Raw genomic sequence first — 16,640 nt, forward strand, 5'->3', positions numbered from 1 at the left:
GCCGGCCTGCTACTTGGTGGTCCACCGTGTCAAAGGATTTAGAACGAGCCCAATTAAATCCACAGACAACCCAGGACAGACGGTCCTGGCGCATGAGAACGAGGACAGCCGATCCCAAATAATGGGATACGGGCAAAGACGAAGAAGAAGATGATTGTCATATTATCATTAGTTATAATTCTGAAACCGTTAACTTTTCAGGATTTTCCTAAGGTCACTCTGTAGATAGGTTATGTTAGGTTAGGTTTGTTTTAAGGCAATCCTGAAAAGTTAACGTTTCTGAGAAAAACCTAATTATGACTAACGAAAATGTGGACAAACAATAAATTATGACTTAAAACTATATGGGAAACAATAGAGACCCGATATAAAAATGTCGTATTTCCAAAATACCTGAAAAGTGAATACGGCCAGAAAGTCAAACATGCCAGTTTCTGCCATGATTGCCACAAGCAGCATCATGCTTAGCAGCAGCAGCAGAGTTTCCACATCCAGCCATGACACCAGCTGTAACATAATAATTTGTCACTCTACGAAAATTCACAGCCTATTTTCTCCGAAACTACTGGACCTATTAAGTTGAAATTTGGTATACGTATGTAAGTTTGCGACCCAAAGACGGACATGTAACGTAAACAAATGAATTTTAAACACGGGTGCCACTTTTGGGGGGTAAATGAGAAAATTAAAAAATAAAGTTTTTCAAATTATATCGTGTTACATATCAAATGAAAGAGCTCATTGTGAGAATCTGAAATATATTTTTATTATAATTTTATGATAAACAGTTTAGAAGTTATTCAAGAAAATGACCATTCCCCCCCCCCCCTTTATCTCCGAAAGTACTGGGTCTAAATTTAAAAAAAAATTACACAAAATAGATCTTTACCTATAGATTACAGGAAAACCTATTAGAAATGTGCAGTCAAGCGTGGGTCGGATTTAACTACTTAGTTTTTGATCCGGCCCCTTCGGGTTTTTTAAAGACATTTCACTCACGTTTCACATAAAAAATACATTGTTTAAATTATGTCATGTAACATGAACCCTTGGAACGCGAGTCCGACTCGCACTTGGCCGGTTTTTTATATATACCTATACTACGTCAATGGCAAGCAAGCAAACGGCCCGCCTGATGGTAAGCAGTCACCGTAACCTATGGACACCTGCAAGAGGTGTTACATGCGTGTTGCCGACCCTAACACTGCACCCTCGTTGAGCTCTGGCAACCTTACTTACCGGCAGGAACACAACACTATGAGTAAGGTCTAGTGTTATTTGGCTGCGGTTTTCTGTAAGGTGGAGGTACCTCCCCAGTTGGGCTCTGCTCTAGATCTGGAATGACATCCGCTGCGCTGTGCCCTACCACACAAAGCAAGATGACATTCACGGCCCATACCTCTCTTTTGGACGTAGTTTAAGGACATACCCGGGTCAGCGTCTCATATATATTCGTAGTGAAGGCGAAGGATCCGGCTTTCATTTCTGTAGACGCTCCGTCACTGCTATTGTACCCCTTATATTTACCCCAGAACATAATTCCATAAGACATAACAAAATGAAACTACAGTAAGTAAGCTAGAATTTTTTAACGTGGTTCAGTTTTCTGATTCAATATAACGACCAGTAAAATTATGGAAAAATGCTGAAAAATCACTCGAGAGCGAAACTTGAAATTTTCGAGTGCAGGCTACTCTCGCTCTACCAACTAAGCTACCAAGACTTAAAATGCATAGGGTGGAAAAAAGATTACTTACTTGCTCTACTGACGGACGTTCTCCAACCAATGACAGGACCGCCAGTGATAGTGTCGACACCAGTATCGCTGCTAGTGTACGGTTTATTATCTGGAAAAAAACAATAAATACTCACTGCTTTGAAATCTCAATGTAATAGTTATTAGTGCAACAAGAGAAGAAAGTTGGTTTTTCTTGCGTTTATTTTGAGTCCCGAGAAATGATTCTTAGTTAGAAACTTTAGCGTAGGGAGGGACTCAAAAACACGAGATGTAAAATAACTTTGCTCTCGTGTTGCACACATAATTTTTCACCTCAGTAGTGAGAACATAATAAAGGTTAAAATGTATTTCGAATTACACAAAAAAGTAATACAAGTATGAAGTGGCAGTTCATGGCCTTCACTAAATTAAAAATCTACTTTGTTTCACTCCCTGGAGTGAGGAAAGTCGAAAGTAGTAAGTGACGAAAGTAGGCTGGTTCGAGCTGCTGAGGTGAAAAAGTAAGTTTTGTATGTATTCTGTACTTATGTCTTTAAACATTTGTTTACAATTTTGCACCAGGGTCTCGAAGCAGAAGCAAGAACAAATACCGTGTTTAATTATAAACATACGTATATTTATTTTTTAACTAAAAATCTCCACACAAGACAGTTTAACACCGCAGAGTGAAAACATTCTCCTGGCAGCTTTTGGGGCATTAGTGTTTTAAAGGATATAAAGTTATAACCAAACAGAGAAGCCATTAACAAGCGTTCCCCTCTGTCGAAAATAGTCAGCCAATGGTCACAATGTATGGACCGACGTTTATCTGTGCCCCTCCCCCGCAAAAATCGGCAGACTGCTTTGTATAGAAAATTACAGACATGGCGTCTCCGTTTAGTTATATCCTCTAAGATTAGTATGGTCAAAGATACATTGATTGAGTGAGATGCGTAAAACTTAAGACAATTTCGTACTTCGAATTTGAGAGGTAAACGAGATGGCGCTGTACAACTCTATACATATTGCGGTAACTCTGATTGTCAAAATGTTTGACAATAGGGGATATTACTGCAATGTTCTGCCACCAGAGTGCAGGACTAGCCTTATGACATTAGTGCATCAAGGCGGTTTGTTTACAGAGGACCTACCGGGAAACGCGAATCCGAAATCGCTATCTCCTCTTTATAGCTCGAATATGCAAGAGTGACAGAGATAACGAAATTTCCATTTTATTTTTTCGCGATAGACCCTCAGATTGTGGTGGTGGCGCCCCCTGCGCAGAGTTTCGCGTAATATTCCCTATTCAATGACCACAAAACATATGGCACAGTACAGCGCCATCTGTTTCAGATGTCAAACTAAGGGGCACGTGTTTTTCTTAGACTTACTGCAATATTTCCTTACCTCAAATATAATCAAAGCGTATAGCATAACCAGAAGCAGACAGGCATAAGTGACGCCGATGGCGACATCTATCGGACCGTCCTGGTAACTTAACGATAAGGGAGTCGCCACCGCCGAGTCTGACAAGATTCTGAAACAGAAATTAGTATATTTTAATGGTGTTGATGGAGGGCTTTTATGTTATCCTTTGATTAGAAGATGATTTTATTAAATAGGCACCTCTTCCACTCTTCTCAAAGTATGCTTGCTCAAGCTGTTTATGTAAAAAGCCAAGTGCGAGTCGGACTCACGCACGAAGGGTTAAGTACTATTACGCAAAAAATGGCAAAAAAATCACGTTTCTTGTATGGGAGCCCAACTTAAATAAGTACGTACTTTATTCTGTTTTTAGTATTTGTTGTTATAGCGGCAACAGAAATACATTATCTGTTAAAATTTCAACTGTCTAGCTATCAAGGTTCATGAGATACAGCCTGGTGACAGACGGACAGACAGGCGGACGGACAGCGGAGTCTTAGTAATAGGGTCCCGTTTTTACCCTTTGGGTACAGGTACCCTGAAAACGAATTCTTAACGTCGCCAAAAATTTGCAAATGGTCTCACTCATAATACATCAATCAAATGTCAACGTAAATTCGAAGATGGACTTCGGAGTCAGAGATTCTTACCTGATGACATAAACGGCCGTTGAATTCAAACTTGAATGGTGTTCGAACTTGGCCGACCGCGGCGTGGCTTCGCTGAATTCTAACTCGTTGGGATCCAGAAATAAGAATGAGTGAGGTCGAGTGAAATTCTGTTGAGAATCAAAAAGTTAGATTACAGCATAGCTTAGTATAAAAATAGACGGATACAGTCTAAGGAAAAAACGTGCCTCGAAAATCAAGAAAATTTGATTCTCGATCAGATGGCGCCACTAGCTTTGGCCTACTCTCGTATAGATGGCGTTGACGGTTTCGTTTGTTATTTTACAATTTTAACGCATATCAGTGAAAGAACATGGGTCAAAATCATATAAAAATAATTAATGCAGTAAAAGAAACATTTATCCATACATAAAGTATTTTTTTTTGATATTTTTACTTTTAATCGTGTATGGCAGTAAATTTACTGTGACAGTACCGCTCTATCCTATTATATCCTCTTTGGTATAAAATAAGGTAGGGTTCTTTGGTTAGACAATTATTTGTCAAAATATGTTTATTACAAGACAAGACAAGACAAGAGACGCCACACCCAGCCAGGAACATGCCTGCTCCGGACTAGCCGGCATACCAGGGGACGTAATTTTATGGGGAGTGACACGCTCTGGGATGGGAAAAGGATAGTTATAATCAGCCGGCTATGCAGCCTTAAGCCAATATTGGAAGATAGGTGGGGTAGGTTATGTCGTCGAGGGAGAGCGTTGGTGATAATATGCTTCTCGTCGTTTTCGTTTCGGTCTTCATAACATCTTGTGCCAAGCGAGGCCAATATCATCTTGAGATAACGTTTGCTCGTCGATTCGAGGTGTTGGTTCTTCTTCTTCTGATTCGCTGTCGGTTTCGTCCAGTTGATAAATTTCTCTTGCTGCTTTGATGAATTCGCCTTTGTCGTCTGCCATGTTGAGCCACTCAGAGGGATGCCGGGATGGAGCTCTGTAGCTATATCTTATGCGGCTTCTAAGAGATGAGGTTTTGGGCGTCTTAGGATGTCCTAGGTAGCATTTTATCCTCTTGGTTATTGTTCTGCCGTTCTGACATTAATTCCCAATCATGCAATTCTCCCCGCTCGCTTGCCTCCTTTATAAAAAACTAAGTCTACCAAGATGCCAATACTTCGAGCACAAGAGGACGGCACGTTGTCACTTAAGGTGGATGTCTAGGGATGTCCTGCCGACTAGCCACCAAAAGATGGCGTGATTGTGCACAAATTGTGGATTATCACTATTTCTCTCAAAACCCAAACGATTTTCAAAGATGTGTTGATATACGCACAAACAATAAAAAATATTACGTCTAAATCGACATATGTTTCCACTGAACAGTGTCTCATTTCATCAAAAACCGGTAAAAACTGCAAAATATTGCAATTTCTTGCATTTACGCACACTACCATAACTACTGTCATTCCGCAGTGTCAGTCTTGTGACCATTACGCCAAAATAGACTAGAGGTCGCTAGTTCAGAAGATGGCTTTTCTTATTACTCTCATTAGCTGACAAGGGACAACAGTGTAAACTAGATGGCGCGGTGTAGGAGATGAATTTTTCAGCAAGATTAATTTATGGTAAAGGCGCATCCAGACGAACTGAATTTAGCACCAGAATGGGCGGATTGTCTATGGTCACGGAAGGTAGCTCGTAGCGTGCGTTTACGTACCTAGGCGTTTGCTTGGTCTGATTCCAGCTACCTACATTCCAAATTATAAAATTTCAAAGGTTACGTATAAGTGAATAATAAGTATACTTTCTACAATGCGTTTTTTCACGCCGCAAAAGAGCATATATGCGTCAGTAAAATTGCCAAAAGAGCTTTTTCAAAAAAAAAATTAAGAGCATCACAACTTATCTTTTTGGGTTCTTCCAGCTCTGAATCACTAGCATATTCAACCCTGATATTTAAAAAATGTTCCAAAAATATGTGGCTTTACAAAAGGGTCCTGATGCTTCAAGTGCAATAAGGTCCTTTCCGCACTTAAACTATCGTGAGACGTATTTCAAAAGGCGACTAAAAATAATAGTGAGTAAAAACCGTGCTGATAAATATTTTGAATGTCCTTTCCATCTGAAATTCTGTTAAAAAGTCCTTATTACACATGAAGCATAAGAACCCTTTTCTAATAGAAAGCCACATTCGTATGGAAATTGTAGTTTCCACTTGTAAAAGTAACATAATTTACTTACAGACTAAAACGTGACGTAATGGAACGGACATTTTGGGACATTTTTTTTTAATTGACGATATTCTAAGTAGAATGAGCCCAAGAAAGTCCAGACTTGTAAGAATCAGGTTTTCAATACCTATTTATTTATTTTAGAACTTGCTCAAAAACTTGCGCTGAGAGATATCGCATTCAATAGGTATTTTTATCGATCTACTTAATTTCGTTATTCGTTTCATGGACAAAAAGTTGAATTTCAATGCAGAACGAAAACATTCATGTTTTACGGGAAAGTACCTAATGCAAGCTTTAGCTATTTTTTGGAACACAATACCATACCTTTTCCGCCTGGTACCTAAAGAACGAAATGAAAAAACATTTAAAAATTTCAAAAATATTTATTACCAAAAAGTAATAGGTATGTATAGTCGCCATCAGATATATCGGAGCGGCCGAGACTCACAAAAATCTGAACACGCCTCTATTGTCAAGGCGTTAGAGTGCGTGTTCAGATATTTTTGAGCACCTCGGGCGCGCCGATATTTCTGATGGGGACTGTACTTACATCACAAGTTCAAAAATCCAAAATTAAGTTAATAACTTGTATAGGAGGAATTCGCTCTTTCATACTTGATAAACATTGTAACTGCACCGCTAGGCAGTAGGCACGCCTGTAAGAACATATACGAGTATTATTATTTTATGTTATGTATGACTAAGCAGACCAAGTAGTTTCAGCCGGTTGACAGATTAAAACTTTTGGTAAATGTTAGTTTGTCTACAACTAAGTACCACAAATTCAAACATTAAAAATAAACTAAAAAATAACATAAATTAGCTAAATTTTCATATCAAAATTTTAACTGTTTCTAATTTGGACATTTTTTTCCGTCTCGCCGTAATTTAATTACTCATACCTATAGTCGTAATTACGATGAGTTGACACTTGAGGTTTACGTTAGAGGCTCCGTGAAGACCGTGAACGCGAACGCATTCCTTATCTATCGCAATTCACACCAATACATTACAACTGCAAAAGTGAAGATATTGCAATAACTGTAGGTTTTCTATGACTTGATAAAAACTAATGTTGAGCTTATGAGCGTTTTCACATTGTTCGATCCGATATCGGATGTAGGATCCCAGCTAAATCCTATCCAGTATCAATAGTGTCCTAGGGTCAACTTACGGTAATGTACTAAAAAGCCACAAATACTAAAACATTTACTATGGAGAAATAGTGAAATTTTATTCACAGTTTTTTATCTATCCTACAGTATCTATCAGTCCTACAGTAATGTCTTCATACAGTATTAACAGGACTGAGTGGCGATATAGAAAACTGTGAGTAAAATTTCACATTTCTCCATAGTAAATGTATGGAAAAAATGGAGTTTTTTTTTTATTTGTGTGCGCTTCGCGTTCGCGTGTTGCTCGCCTAAGTAGTACGCTGCGTAAGGGTTCCTAGTTGACTACGGAACCCTAAAAGCATCCGTATGTTACAGCCATTTTACTCGGAATGTCCATCTAAATACACTTTCATCCAAATCGGTTTCAGCAAATCAAATTTGACGATATACCGATATTACCGATAGCAGCGCCACATACCGGGTATCCAATTGTTTTTTCGAACCATCCATGTACCTATACTAAAGGGGCCCACTGACTATCAGTCCGCCGGACGATATAGGCCTGTCAGTTAGAACAAAAATTTGACAGTTCCGAACAACTGACAGGCCGATATCGTCCGGCGGACTGATAGTCCTTGGTCCTGGGCCCCTTATAACTTTCCCCAGAATGTAACAAACACTTTTCTGAAAACCACATCAAAATCGGTCAGCCAAACGCGAGGTAATAGCGAACAAACATACATACATACAAACATGCGGGTCAAACTGAGAACCTCCTTTTTTTAAGGCGGTTAAAAATTAGCAAACTCAAAATTGACGCTTCCAAAAAAATATAATTATCACTTCGATTATAGCACAATCGGAATATGACTAACCTCGAAATCTCTAGAACAGTCCTGAAATTTGGTATTGTAACTTAGATATAAATAGTTGTAAATATGAAATACTGTGTTTGACATGTAAAACTATGTTTGGACTAGTTAGGAGGTAAACGTATCAAAAGTCCCCGCCCGTAACCCTGGTGCCGGTTCATTTATGGTATCAACATTGACACCATTTCTAAGTAAAAACTAAATTTAAAAAAATACTTTTTTTTAACTCCTCTTCACACTTAAACAACCGCTGAACCGATTTCGTTGAAATTTGGTATAGAGATAGTTTGAGTCTCGGGACAGTACATAGGATAGAATAGGATTACATAGGATAGTTTTAATAACCAAAATCAACTTTTGAGGGTGTGAAAAGTGGGGTGGCAGATGGTATGATTTAGATTCAGATTTATTTATTTAAGGATAAAAATTACACTATAAATTTGCATCAATGTCAAAATTATGCTTATCTTCTTATCATGATCGTCAAACATTACATACTAAAAAATATAAAATATAAATATAATAGTATATGTGGGGGATCAATAACCGCTGAACCAATTTAAATAATATTTGGGATGGTCTAAATGTTTGATTTAGTTGAAAATGATACCAATCATGACTTCAAACCTAAACTTAAACAGTATTAACCTCAGGAATTCAACTTCGGCGAAGAAGCTGAATTTCCCTCACACCAAATTTCACACCTTCAAAGTATGATTTTTAAGATAAAAACTTTCTTGTGTCCTGTCTCGGGACTTAAAACATCTCTACAAATTTCAACTAAACCGATTTAGCGGTTTGTGAAGAGGAGTTAAAAAAAAGGAATTTGTTTAAAGTTTATATGTTTTTACTTCGGAATGGTGTGAATGTGATACCATAAATGAATTTGGCACTCCCGATTAATACGAAAACGATACCAAACATGGTCTAGTAGCTTCATTGATGTAGATATCAAGATAAAATTTAGAGCCCCAAATAAACTTTCAATAGAGAATATCTCGAAGCGAAGACTATTCACGATATCAAAAAAAATGACTGAATTAAACTTGTAGCTAATTTAATCAGCTTTCGTTTTGTTTAAGTAGTCATGTCGCTAAGACGCAAGGTGTCCAAGATATGTGAAAAACCGAAAAACATAACCTCCAAACCACCCTCTCCCCCCCGGCACCAGGGTTACGGATGGGGACTTTTGATATGTTCATCTCCTAACTAGTCCAAACAAAGTTACTTAGTCAAAAATTGTATTCCTAGCATTTCCCTCTATACCTTCTTATTGCTTGGCTTACGGAAAAAATACATCTTGTTATAGAAAATATATACCCTTTCAGGGGATATTCTTTTAGGGGTCATACGTTAATTACATCACACGTTTAAGGGGGAGGGGGAAAAGAAGAAAATGTGACATGTTGTGACAAGGGGGAGAGGAGTCACTTTAACTTGTACAGTACAGTTAAATAACAAGTTTTTGGAACGATAATCGTTTTTATTCTTTTAATTTTCTTTTCTAATCAGTAGACCCCGTTATCTTGTCGCACTGACATTTCTTTTTAGTAGAGCGTGAATGTTTTTTTTATCGACTATCTCAATATCGAGGTTTATATAATGCAAAAAGTATATGCTCAATCTTAATGAATTTTTTTGATCTCACACAATCGGGTTCGCCAATCAGTCCTGTTACGTTTAAGGACCATAATACTGAATGAAGACATTACTGTAGGACTGATGGGCGAGATAGAAAACTGTGAATAAAATTTCACGTTTTCTCCATAGTAAATGTGTGAAAAAAGTTTTATTTAATTTGTGGCTTTTTAATACATTACCGTAAGTTTACCCCTAGGAAACTATTAATAGTGGCTAGGAATGGAATCGATTGGCATAAAAAATAAAATGTGAAAAATAAAAGTTATTTTCATACAAATTGTATGGGAAAAGTTTTCCTCGGCTTGTGGCTTTTCTAGCCGTTTATTTTTTTTTGGTCCCATAGAAAGTTTTGATCCTGGATAGGAATGGGATCGATTGGCATCAAAAAAAAGTTTGTCAAAAATTACCTTTTTCTCTCAACCTGTATGTATTTTCCAAAATCTGTAAACGCCATCATGTCAGTGCCACAAGATAACGGGGTCTACTAATCAGTTTTGGTTTTAAAATTGCTAACACATCTTTTGTCAAAAATATTTTGATAAAATATTAATAATACTTAATTCGATTTGCCGATTTTGTTGAAAAAATATGATGTCACACCAGTGGGGAGGGGTTTGCCAAATGTGACAAGGAGGGAGAGGGGAAAAAAACCTAGAATTTTGTGTGACGTCATTAAGAAAATATGATTTTACTTTCAGCATTCTCTCAAGTCGGCTGTATTATTTTTTCTTTAATAAAACAAGTGTAAACAGGTTGTGAAAGGCAAGAGGAATCTATCGATACGTCATTTAAAAAAATCCGCCCAGTATCCTTAGCTACAGGGTGTATTGATTATCAGTATTTAAACTCATAACCCTACTCATAAACTCCTGAAAGGGTGTAAGCGCTAAATCTGGATTCAGCAATTATTTTCTATTACAATATGTATTTTTTCCGCAAAGATATCTAGGACTTTTTTGTGTAGAATTTAATAAGCTTTAATGTTGCTTTACACCATCTATTCATAGATAACGTATATTTAGAATAAAACGCAAATTTCTCCAGGATGGTACACATTTTCTAAGATGGCTGTGATTTCTCGAGGTCCCTAAAATGTCAAATAGTGTGGACATGAAAAAGAGACCTTTAATTAACATATGTACTAAATTTCATGACAGTCCAAGAGATTTCGAGGTTAGTCCTAATCCGATTGTGCTATTATGGGTGAAAATCGTTCTGGAAGTTCATTTTATGCCATTTTATATCTTGAGTATGTTTAACACGAAGAGGCTTTTATGTGCCTAAGTGACTGTAAGATTCAGAAGCTACGCACATGTGGTCACAATTAATCGAACAAAATATTTTCAACATTTGTTATAATTTTTATTTAATTTAGAAACTAAGGAAACGAGAGCGTTCCCAATTATCCCTTGCATTCTCAATGATTCCTACTACATACTGATTGAAAATACAATATGTTTTTCTTTGTACATTGTTATACGCATATCCCGTGAGATAAAAAAAAGTTCCTTGAAAAGTGAAACTAATTTGAAAATCTGTCAGTGTTTCCATTTCCCCCGCGGACTGTTTCCGACTACCCCATATGGTTTCGGGTAAAAAGGAACGGCAAGGTTTTTGTTTTCGCCCAAATTTAGTAGGATAACATTAACTTATTTTGGTAAAATTAGATAAACCGACAACCACACTAACGGTTAGCATAAAAGTAAATTCGGCTTTTATATATTTTTAGAGCGTTTGAAGTGTTCCCAATTCCCCCACTCTCCCCTACCAGGTCCAGAATAAAATAATACAAAATACATACCTATTATTACGAACGTCACCAACAGGTACCAATTTACTTACTCAGCACTAGTTGAACCATTATTTATCACCTTATGGGCATTTGACGTTTCAGGTAAAAGTCTATCTTCTGAAATCATCATAGTTAATTATTAATTGTTAATTAATTTCTACTCGGCCTGCAATATGAAATAGTACTTAGTACTGCTACTGTAAGGACTTGGTTATTGGTTATTGAAACAACGACATCATAAGGCGCTATCTCACTCTTACATTATTGTTTTTGCATATGTCTATCCTTATTACTCCAGTGTTGTTATTACATACCATTTGTGTGGATAATAATCATGGCCGCGAGGACAACAAATATTATGAATGGTAAAAAAAATCGGCCAAGTGCGAGTCGGGCTCGTGCAAGAAGGGTTCCGTACGATTACGGAAAAAACAGCAAAAAAATCACGTTTGTTGTATGGTAGCCCCATTTAAATATTTATATTATTCTGTTTTTAGTATTTGTTGTTATAGAGGCAACAGAAATACATCATCTGTGAAAATTTCAACTGTCTAGCTATCACGGTTCATGAGATACAGCCTGGTGACAGACAGACGGACAGACGGACGGACAGACGGACGGACAGACAGACGGACAGCGGAGTCTTAGTAATAGGGTCCCGTTTTTACCCTTTGGGTACGGAACCCTAAAAAGCAGCATTAAAAAATTAAAGAGCCTGAGTATTAGTACGATTTGATATTGACAGTGAAATACATACGAATTGGTGCCATAATGGTGTTGTAAGGCAGCTTGAACTTGACGCCGTTTTCTTTTTCCATCGGACCACCGATGTGTTTTATACTCTCCTCCGTTAGTTTTCCCCATAACGACATTCTGGGTATGAACTAACGCTTGGCACAAGTTGACCTCCGAAGTCCGAAGGGCTCCTAATATTCTCACAAGTCGCCTGATATGAAGGCAACAATATAGGTAACACAAGACTTTTGATGTTCACACTGACATTTAATGAATTGACATTTATTACTTACCTAAAAAGTAAAATGAATTTTAAGCAGTATTATAGGCTAAGGCTTCCGTATAAATAAATCCAGTGAGTAAATCACAACCACAACAACTCTTCCGCACAATAGTTAAATTAACGGTGAACGGGAAATAAAGCGAGCGGTAGTTTGAAAAAACGAATGCAGAAAAACGCAAGGGTTATCTATGGCATAACAAGTACCCTTCACACTGACGGTGACGGGCTTAATGATAATGTATTAAACTTAAATGTTATAATCTTATCATTTTGGTAAATCAATGATGAAGCACTAATAATTTATAAATAAAATTTTAATATGAAATCATTGCAAAATTATTACCTACCAATCCAAGTTTTGAACTGGTAGTGGTAATTAACGAAGATTTCTGGAGACCCTTTAGAAAACCAAATCTGGCTTGACCTCCGATTAGGTGTTACATGTACGAATCAAGGGATCAAATTTTACCGGTTTTGGGTTGTAAGCTAAACCGGGTACACTATGTTTTGTGAATTAGATACCCTTACGATATTGCCACCTGTCGAGCTAATTAGACACTACTGAGTTAGGTCACCTGTGTTAAAGCGACATCTTGTTGGTTATGATTAAACCTAACCTCGCCATCTTGTTTTACATGGATAGTGTAAAGATCACTCACACAAACAAGCGTTAGAGCAAAATCTTCTCAATTTTCAAATGGATTTTTCAATAATATTATTGAATAACTGGTCATTATTCGTAATTACGCATAGATAAATGGATATGGACTACCAAAACATCAAGGTTTAAAGTGCACAAAATGTACGTATTAAGAGAAAAACTGCCAATAAAATTGTATGAAATTCGCACAAGGAGATCCACCTTAAACAACACTCATTTAAACAATTCATAAAGAAATAGCACCACAAAGAAACACACAAATAGCACCTCACTTGGATTGCATAGCTATCAAATTTGAGTGGTAGAGTCCTCTAATTCCGCGTAGTGGCGATACCCTTTTTTTGTCACTGCACATGTTGCAGCAGTGAATCGTGTAGACAATTCAATTCGTTAACCCCCCCCCCTTCCCTCGCCCCCCGCGTCTGTCAGCCTGCACGTTCGGGATAAACTCAAAAAACCGGACAATCGCGAGCCGGACCCGCCAACCGAGGGCTCCGTACTTTTTAGTATCTGTTGTTGCAGGCAACAGAAACACATCATCCGTGAAAACTTCAACCGTCCAGCCATCACGGTTTACGAGACACAGGCCGGCGACAGACAGACGGACAGACGGACTAACTTAACCCCAACAACACCGAATGTAGTTGTACCTACATACAAACACTGTTAAGAACGGACCGTTATTTAAAAGACGTAAAATGGAAAAATCTCACCGGTAAATTGCACTGTTAACATTGCCACTCACTGTTTCACTTTCACATACAACCAACCCACGTGTTACGAGATAAGCAGATATTCTATAGAAACGTATACTGCATATCTAGATGCTCGCGTCGGTAAAAACTATCACGGTCCGGTCAACATCTGGTGACAAGATGCAATTGCGAATGCCATTGTAAAGGGCCCCCGGAACACAACCGACCCCGGCCGCGGTCAGAACCAAACTCCATTTGTCAAAATATGTTTATTAATCGAAAAATAGATGGCGCTGGATTGCGTCATGTGTTGTGGTTACTTAAGGGGCCCAAGCCCTTAAACACTCAATCTTTGAATCTTGAACTCTTTATCAATGAATCTTTAATGGTATTCTTACCTCTCTTTCACTAACATCCGATTCATTAACATCGTCTGCGTCACCCCTTACAGCCCATCGCTCCACCCACACATCGACTTTGGACCTCGAGGTCTTCTCCGTAAGGTTTAGTTTCTGTTCTTCCTGTTGAGTCAGAAACGGGCCTGATATGTCCACCAATAGTGTTAGGTGGTTCTTCGGAATCTCGAGGATGTAATCTGAAAGTTATATCAATATAAATTTAGAAAAATCCGTAGAGAGAGCACAGGAGAGTTTAATGCCATTAAATAAAATGTGCTGTTTTCAATCTAAAGGATCCATATACTGATTTAAACTAACACGATTTTCACTCATAATTTAAAACTAATACGGGACTTAATCGCGTACAAACTTACGTTTAAATATGGCCTGACGTTTCGAACGTGACGTTACGTGCGTGGTCACAGGCAGACTGGCGTGGAATTGTATCAACATCTTCTTGCCCCGCGTAAAACGTAAACGTAATAAATAAACGTAAGTTTGTACGCGATTAAGTCCCTTATTAGTTTTAAACTAAAGGGTTAATATTGTCGGTTGTCAACAAGGCGCTACTTCCATAAACCTTCAATTTGAAATCAACCTTATCGACAACCGACAATGTGGTACCTTTTAGTTGAAAACGTCACAAATAATCATTACCACTGAGCAAGGTCCTGAGATAAATACCTACAGTAAATCTAGGATAGTATTAAGAGCAATTGTATACCTCTTCGTAGGTAAATATTTATAAGTGATATAAATCAAAAATAGGTAGAAATGTTAAAAAATTGTGACCTGTAATATCTTATTACGAATAAATTATGTCTATGTCTATATCTATGTTTAGGTCTGATTTTTTCTATTCCCATGAAGGTAATCAACGCTCCCAGGACGGAGTCCAGTTACTACCACGCAGTTCTTGTCAGATATTTCTCTATTAGACAAATTGGCAGCATAAATAATTGGCAAGCCTAGTTCTTACCTTTGATCTGTCCAGGTATAAGCACGCAGTTCCTAACGATGGCCTCCTTCTCGTTGAAGAGACAGAACACGACGGTGAAGAACACCCAGCAACCCACCAGGAGTGACAGCTTGGTGTAGCTCCGGGCTTTGTCCCACTTCAACAAATTAATCATTTATTTCAGTACATATTCATGTAACAAAGAGAGTGTATAAGGGAGAGGTAGAAATGGGAGTTGGAAGGGGCAGACCTCGGCGGACTTTCTCTGATCAGATCGGGGAAATCCTGAAGAAAGGCCAGGTCAAGAGCACCCTAAACCGGCGAGCGTGTATGAGGAATGTTATGAAAGTGAAGGAAGCGAAAGAGGTATGTCAGGATCGTAGCAAGTGGAAATCCGTGATCTCTGCCTACCCCTCCGGGAAATAGGCGTGATTATATGTATGTATGTATGTATGTATGTATATTCATGTAACATGAAATTCTCCTATTGTAGCTTACACTTGAGTTAGGGCGTTTTATTTGTGACTGTAACTTCTATAACAGCATCGGAAAATTTATATGGTACGTTAAAATGGTTTGTTTTTGTCGTTCTGAAGCACGTGCTCTGCAGCAAGCAACCTCGCATTTATAATGTTTAAGATCTCAAGCGAGATCGGTAATCGGTTAAATGCTTTAGGCTCCAGTGTTTTAGAATAAAACGTTGTCTAGAAAAAGAGATAACGTGTCGTGTCGATATATTTCTATCTGAATCAAAGGGAACATTTCGGTAAAATGGAATGTCACGATGTAAACCCTAAATAAATAAATCTTGATTATTAAACTTCATGATAATTATGGTCAATACAAATTTATTTTACTTCTAGTTCTCAGTTATACTTACTTTTGAAGGTTTCTTTTGTCCATGTAACAAGTGATTGCTGAAAAACAAAAAAATATTCATGCATTAATATGTTAAAATATTTCAAATTAATAATAAGACAACATTTAATTTGTAAGCATTATCGTGTACTTTTATTATGTACCTATAGGTTTTTTTAATTTATATAGTTAAATTGTTATTAATTAAAGAAACAAGATATTCATAAAACTTGATTGAAATTGACATTTAATTGATTCTCACTTTTTCCGCTTTTAAACACTTACTTCCATCTTTAACTTTCTGGATGTCCAAGGTGTCAAAGAGATTGACTGAGTGAAAATTACACAGATTATTGTACCATTTCGCTGTGATTAATGTGAAATTCGTAAATCTAATTGCAAATACTTAAGATTTACTAAATCTCTTATGTGTTCATAAATGTGTAATCTATTACTTTATCTCTGTGGAGTCCACATTAGGTTTGTTATCTTGCGTAAAGTACACGGACCCATCTGCGCCTGTGGGTCTTTTAATATTATTTCATTGCTGTTGAGCTTAGGAGCTGAGTTGATAGGCGTTTGATTATCAACTCTAACCTTATATAAATAAAACTTACTTTGTCTCCGTGGA

At 37.5% G+C, this 16,640-nt stretch overlaps 1 protein-coding gene across 2 annotated transcripts in view; it reads right to left on the reverse strand.

The window, feature by feature from the left end:
- LOC134753640 (P protein-like) overlaps positions 1–16,640 on the reverse strand; it is a 96,482-nt gene that overhangs the window by 12,797 nt on the left and 67,045 nt on the right. For both annotated transcript variants that reach the window (XM_063689576.1, XM_063689577.1), the window contains exons 4-10: positions 16,032–16,068; positions 15,173–15,308; positions 14,194–14,390; positions 3,793–3,920; positions 3,125–3,254; positions 1,758–1,847; positions 394–507 (exon numbers count right to left, since the gene is read on the reverse strand). In XM_063689576.1, coding sequence (XP_063545646.1) covers positions 394–507; positions 1,758–1,847; positions 3,125–3,254; positions 3,793–3,920; positions 14,194–14,390; positions 15,173–15,308; positions 16,032–16,068 — 832 coding nt within the window. The remainder of the gene's footprint in view (positions 1–393; positions 508–1,757; positions 1,848–3,124; positions 3,255–3,792; positions 3,921–14,193; positions 14,391–15,172; positions 15,309–16,031; positions 16,069–16,640) is intronic.

The sequence above is a fragment of the Cydia strobilella genome, chromosome 27 (genome assembly GCF_947568885.1).
Source record: "Cydia strobilella chromosome 27, ilCydStro3.1, whole genome shotgun sequence".
NCBI classification, from domain to species: domain Eukaryota; kingdom Metazoa; phylum Arthropoda; class Insecta; order Lepidoptera; family Tortricidae; genus Cydia; species Cydia strobilella.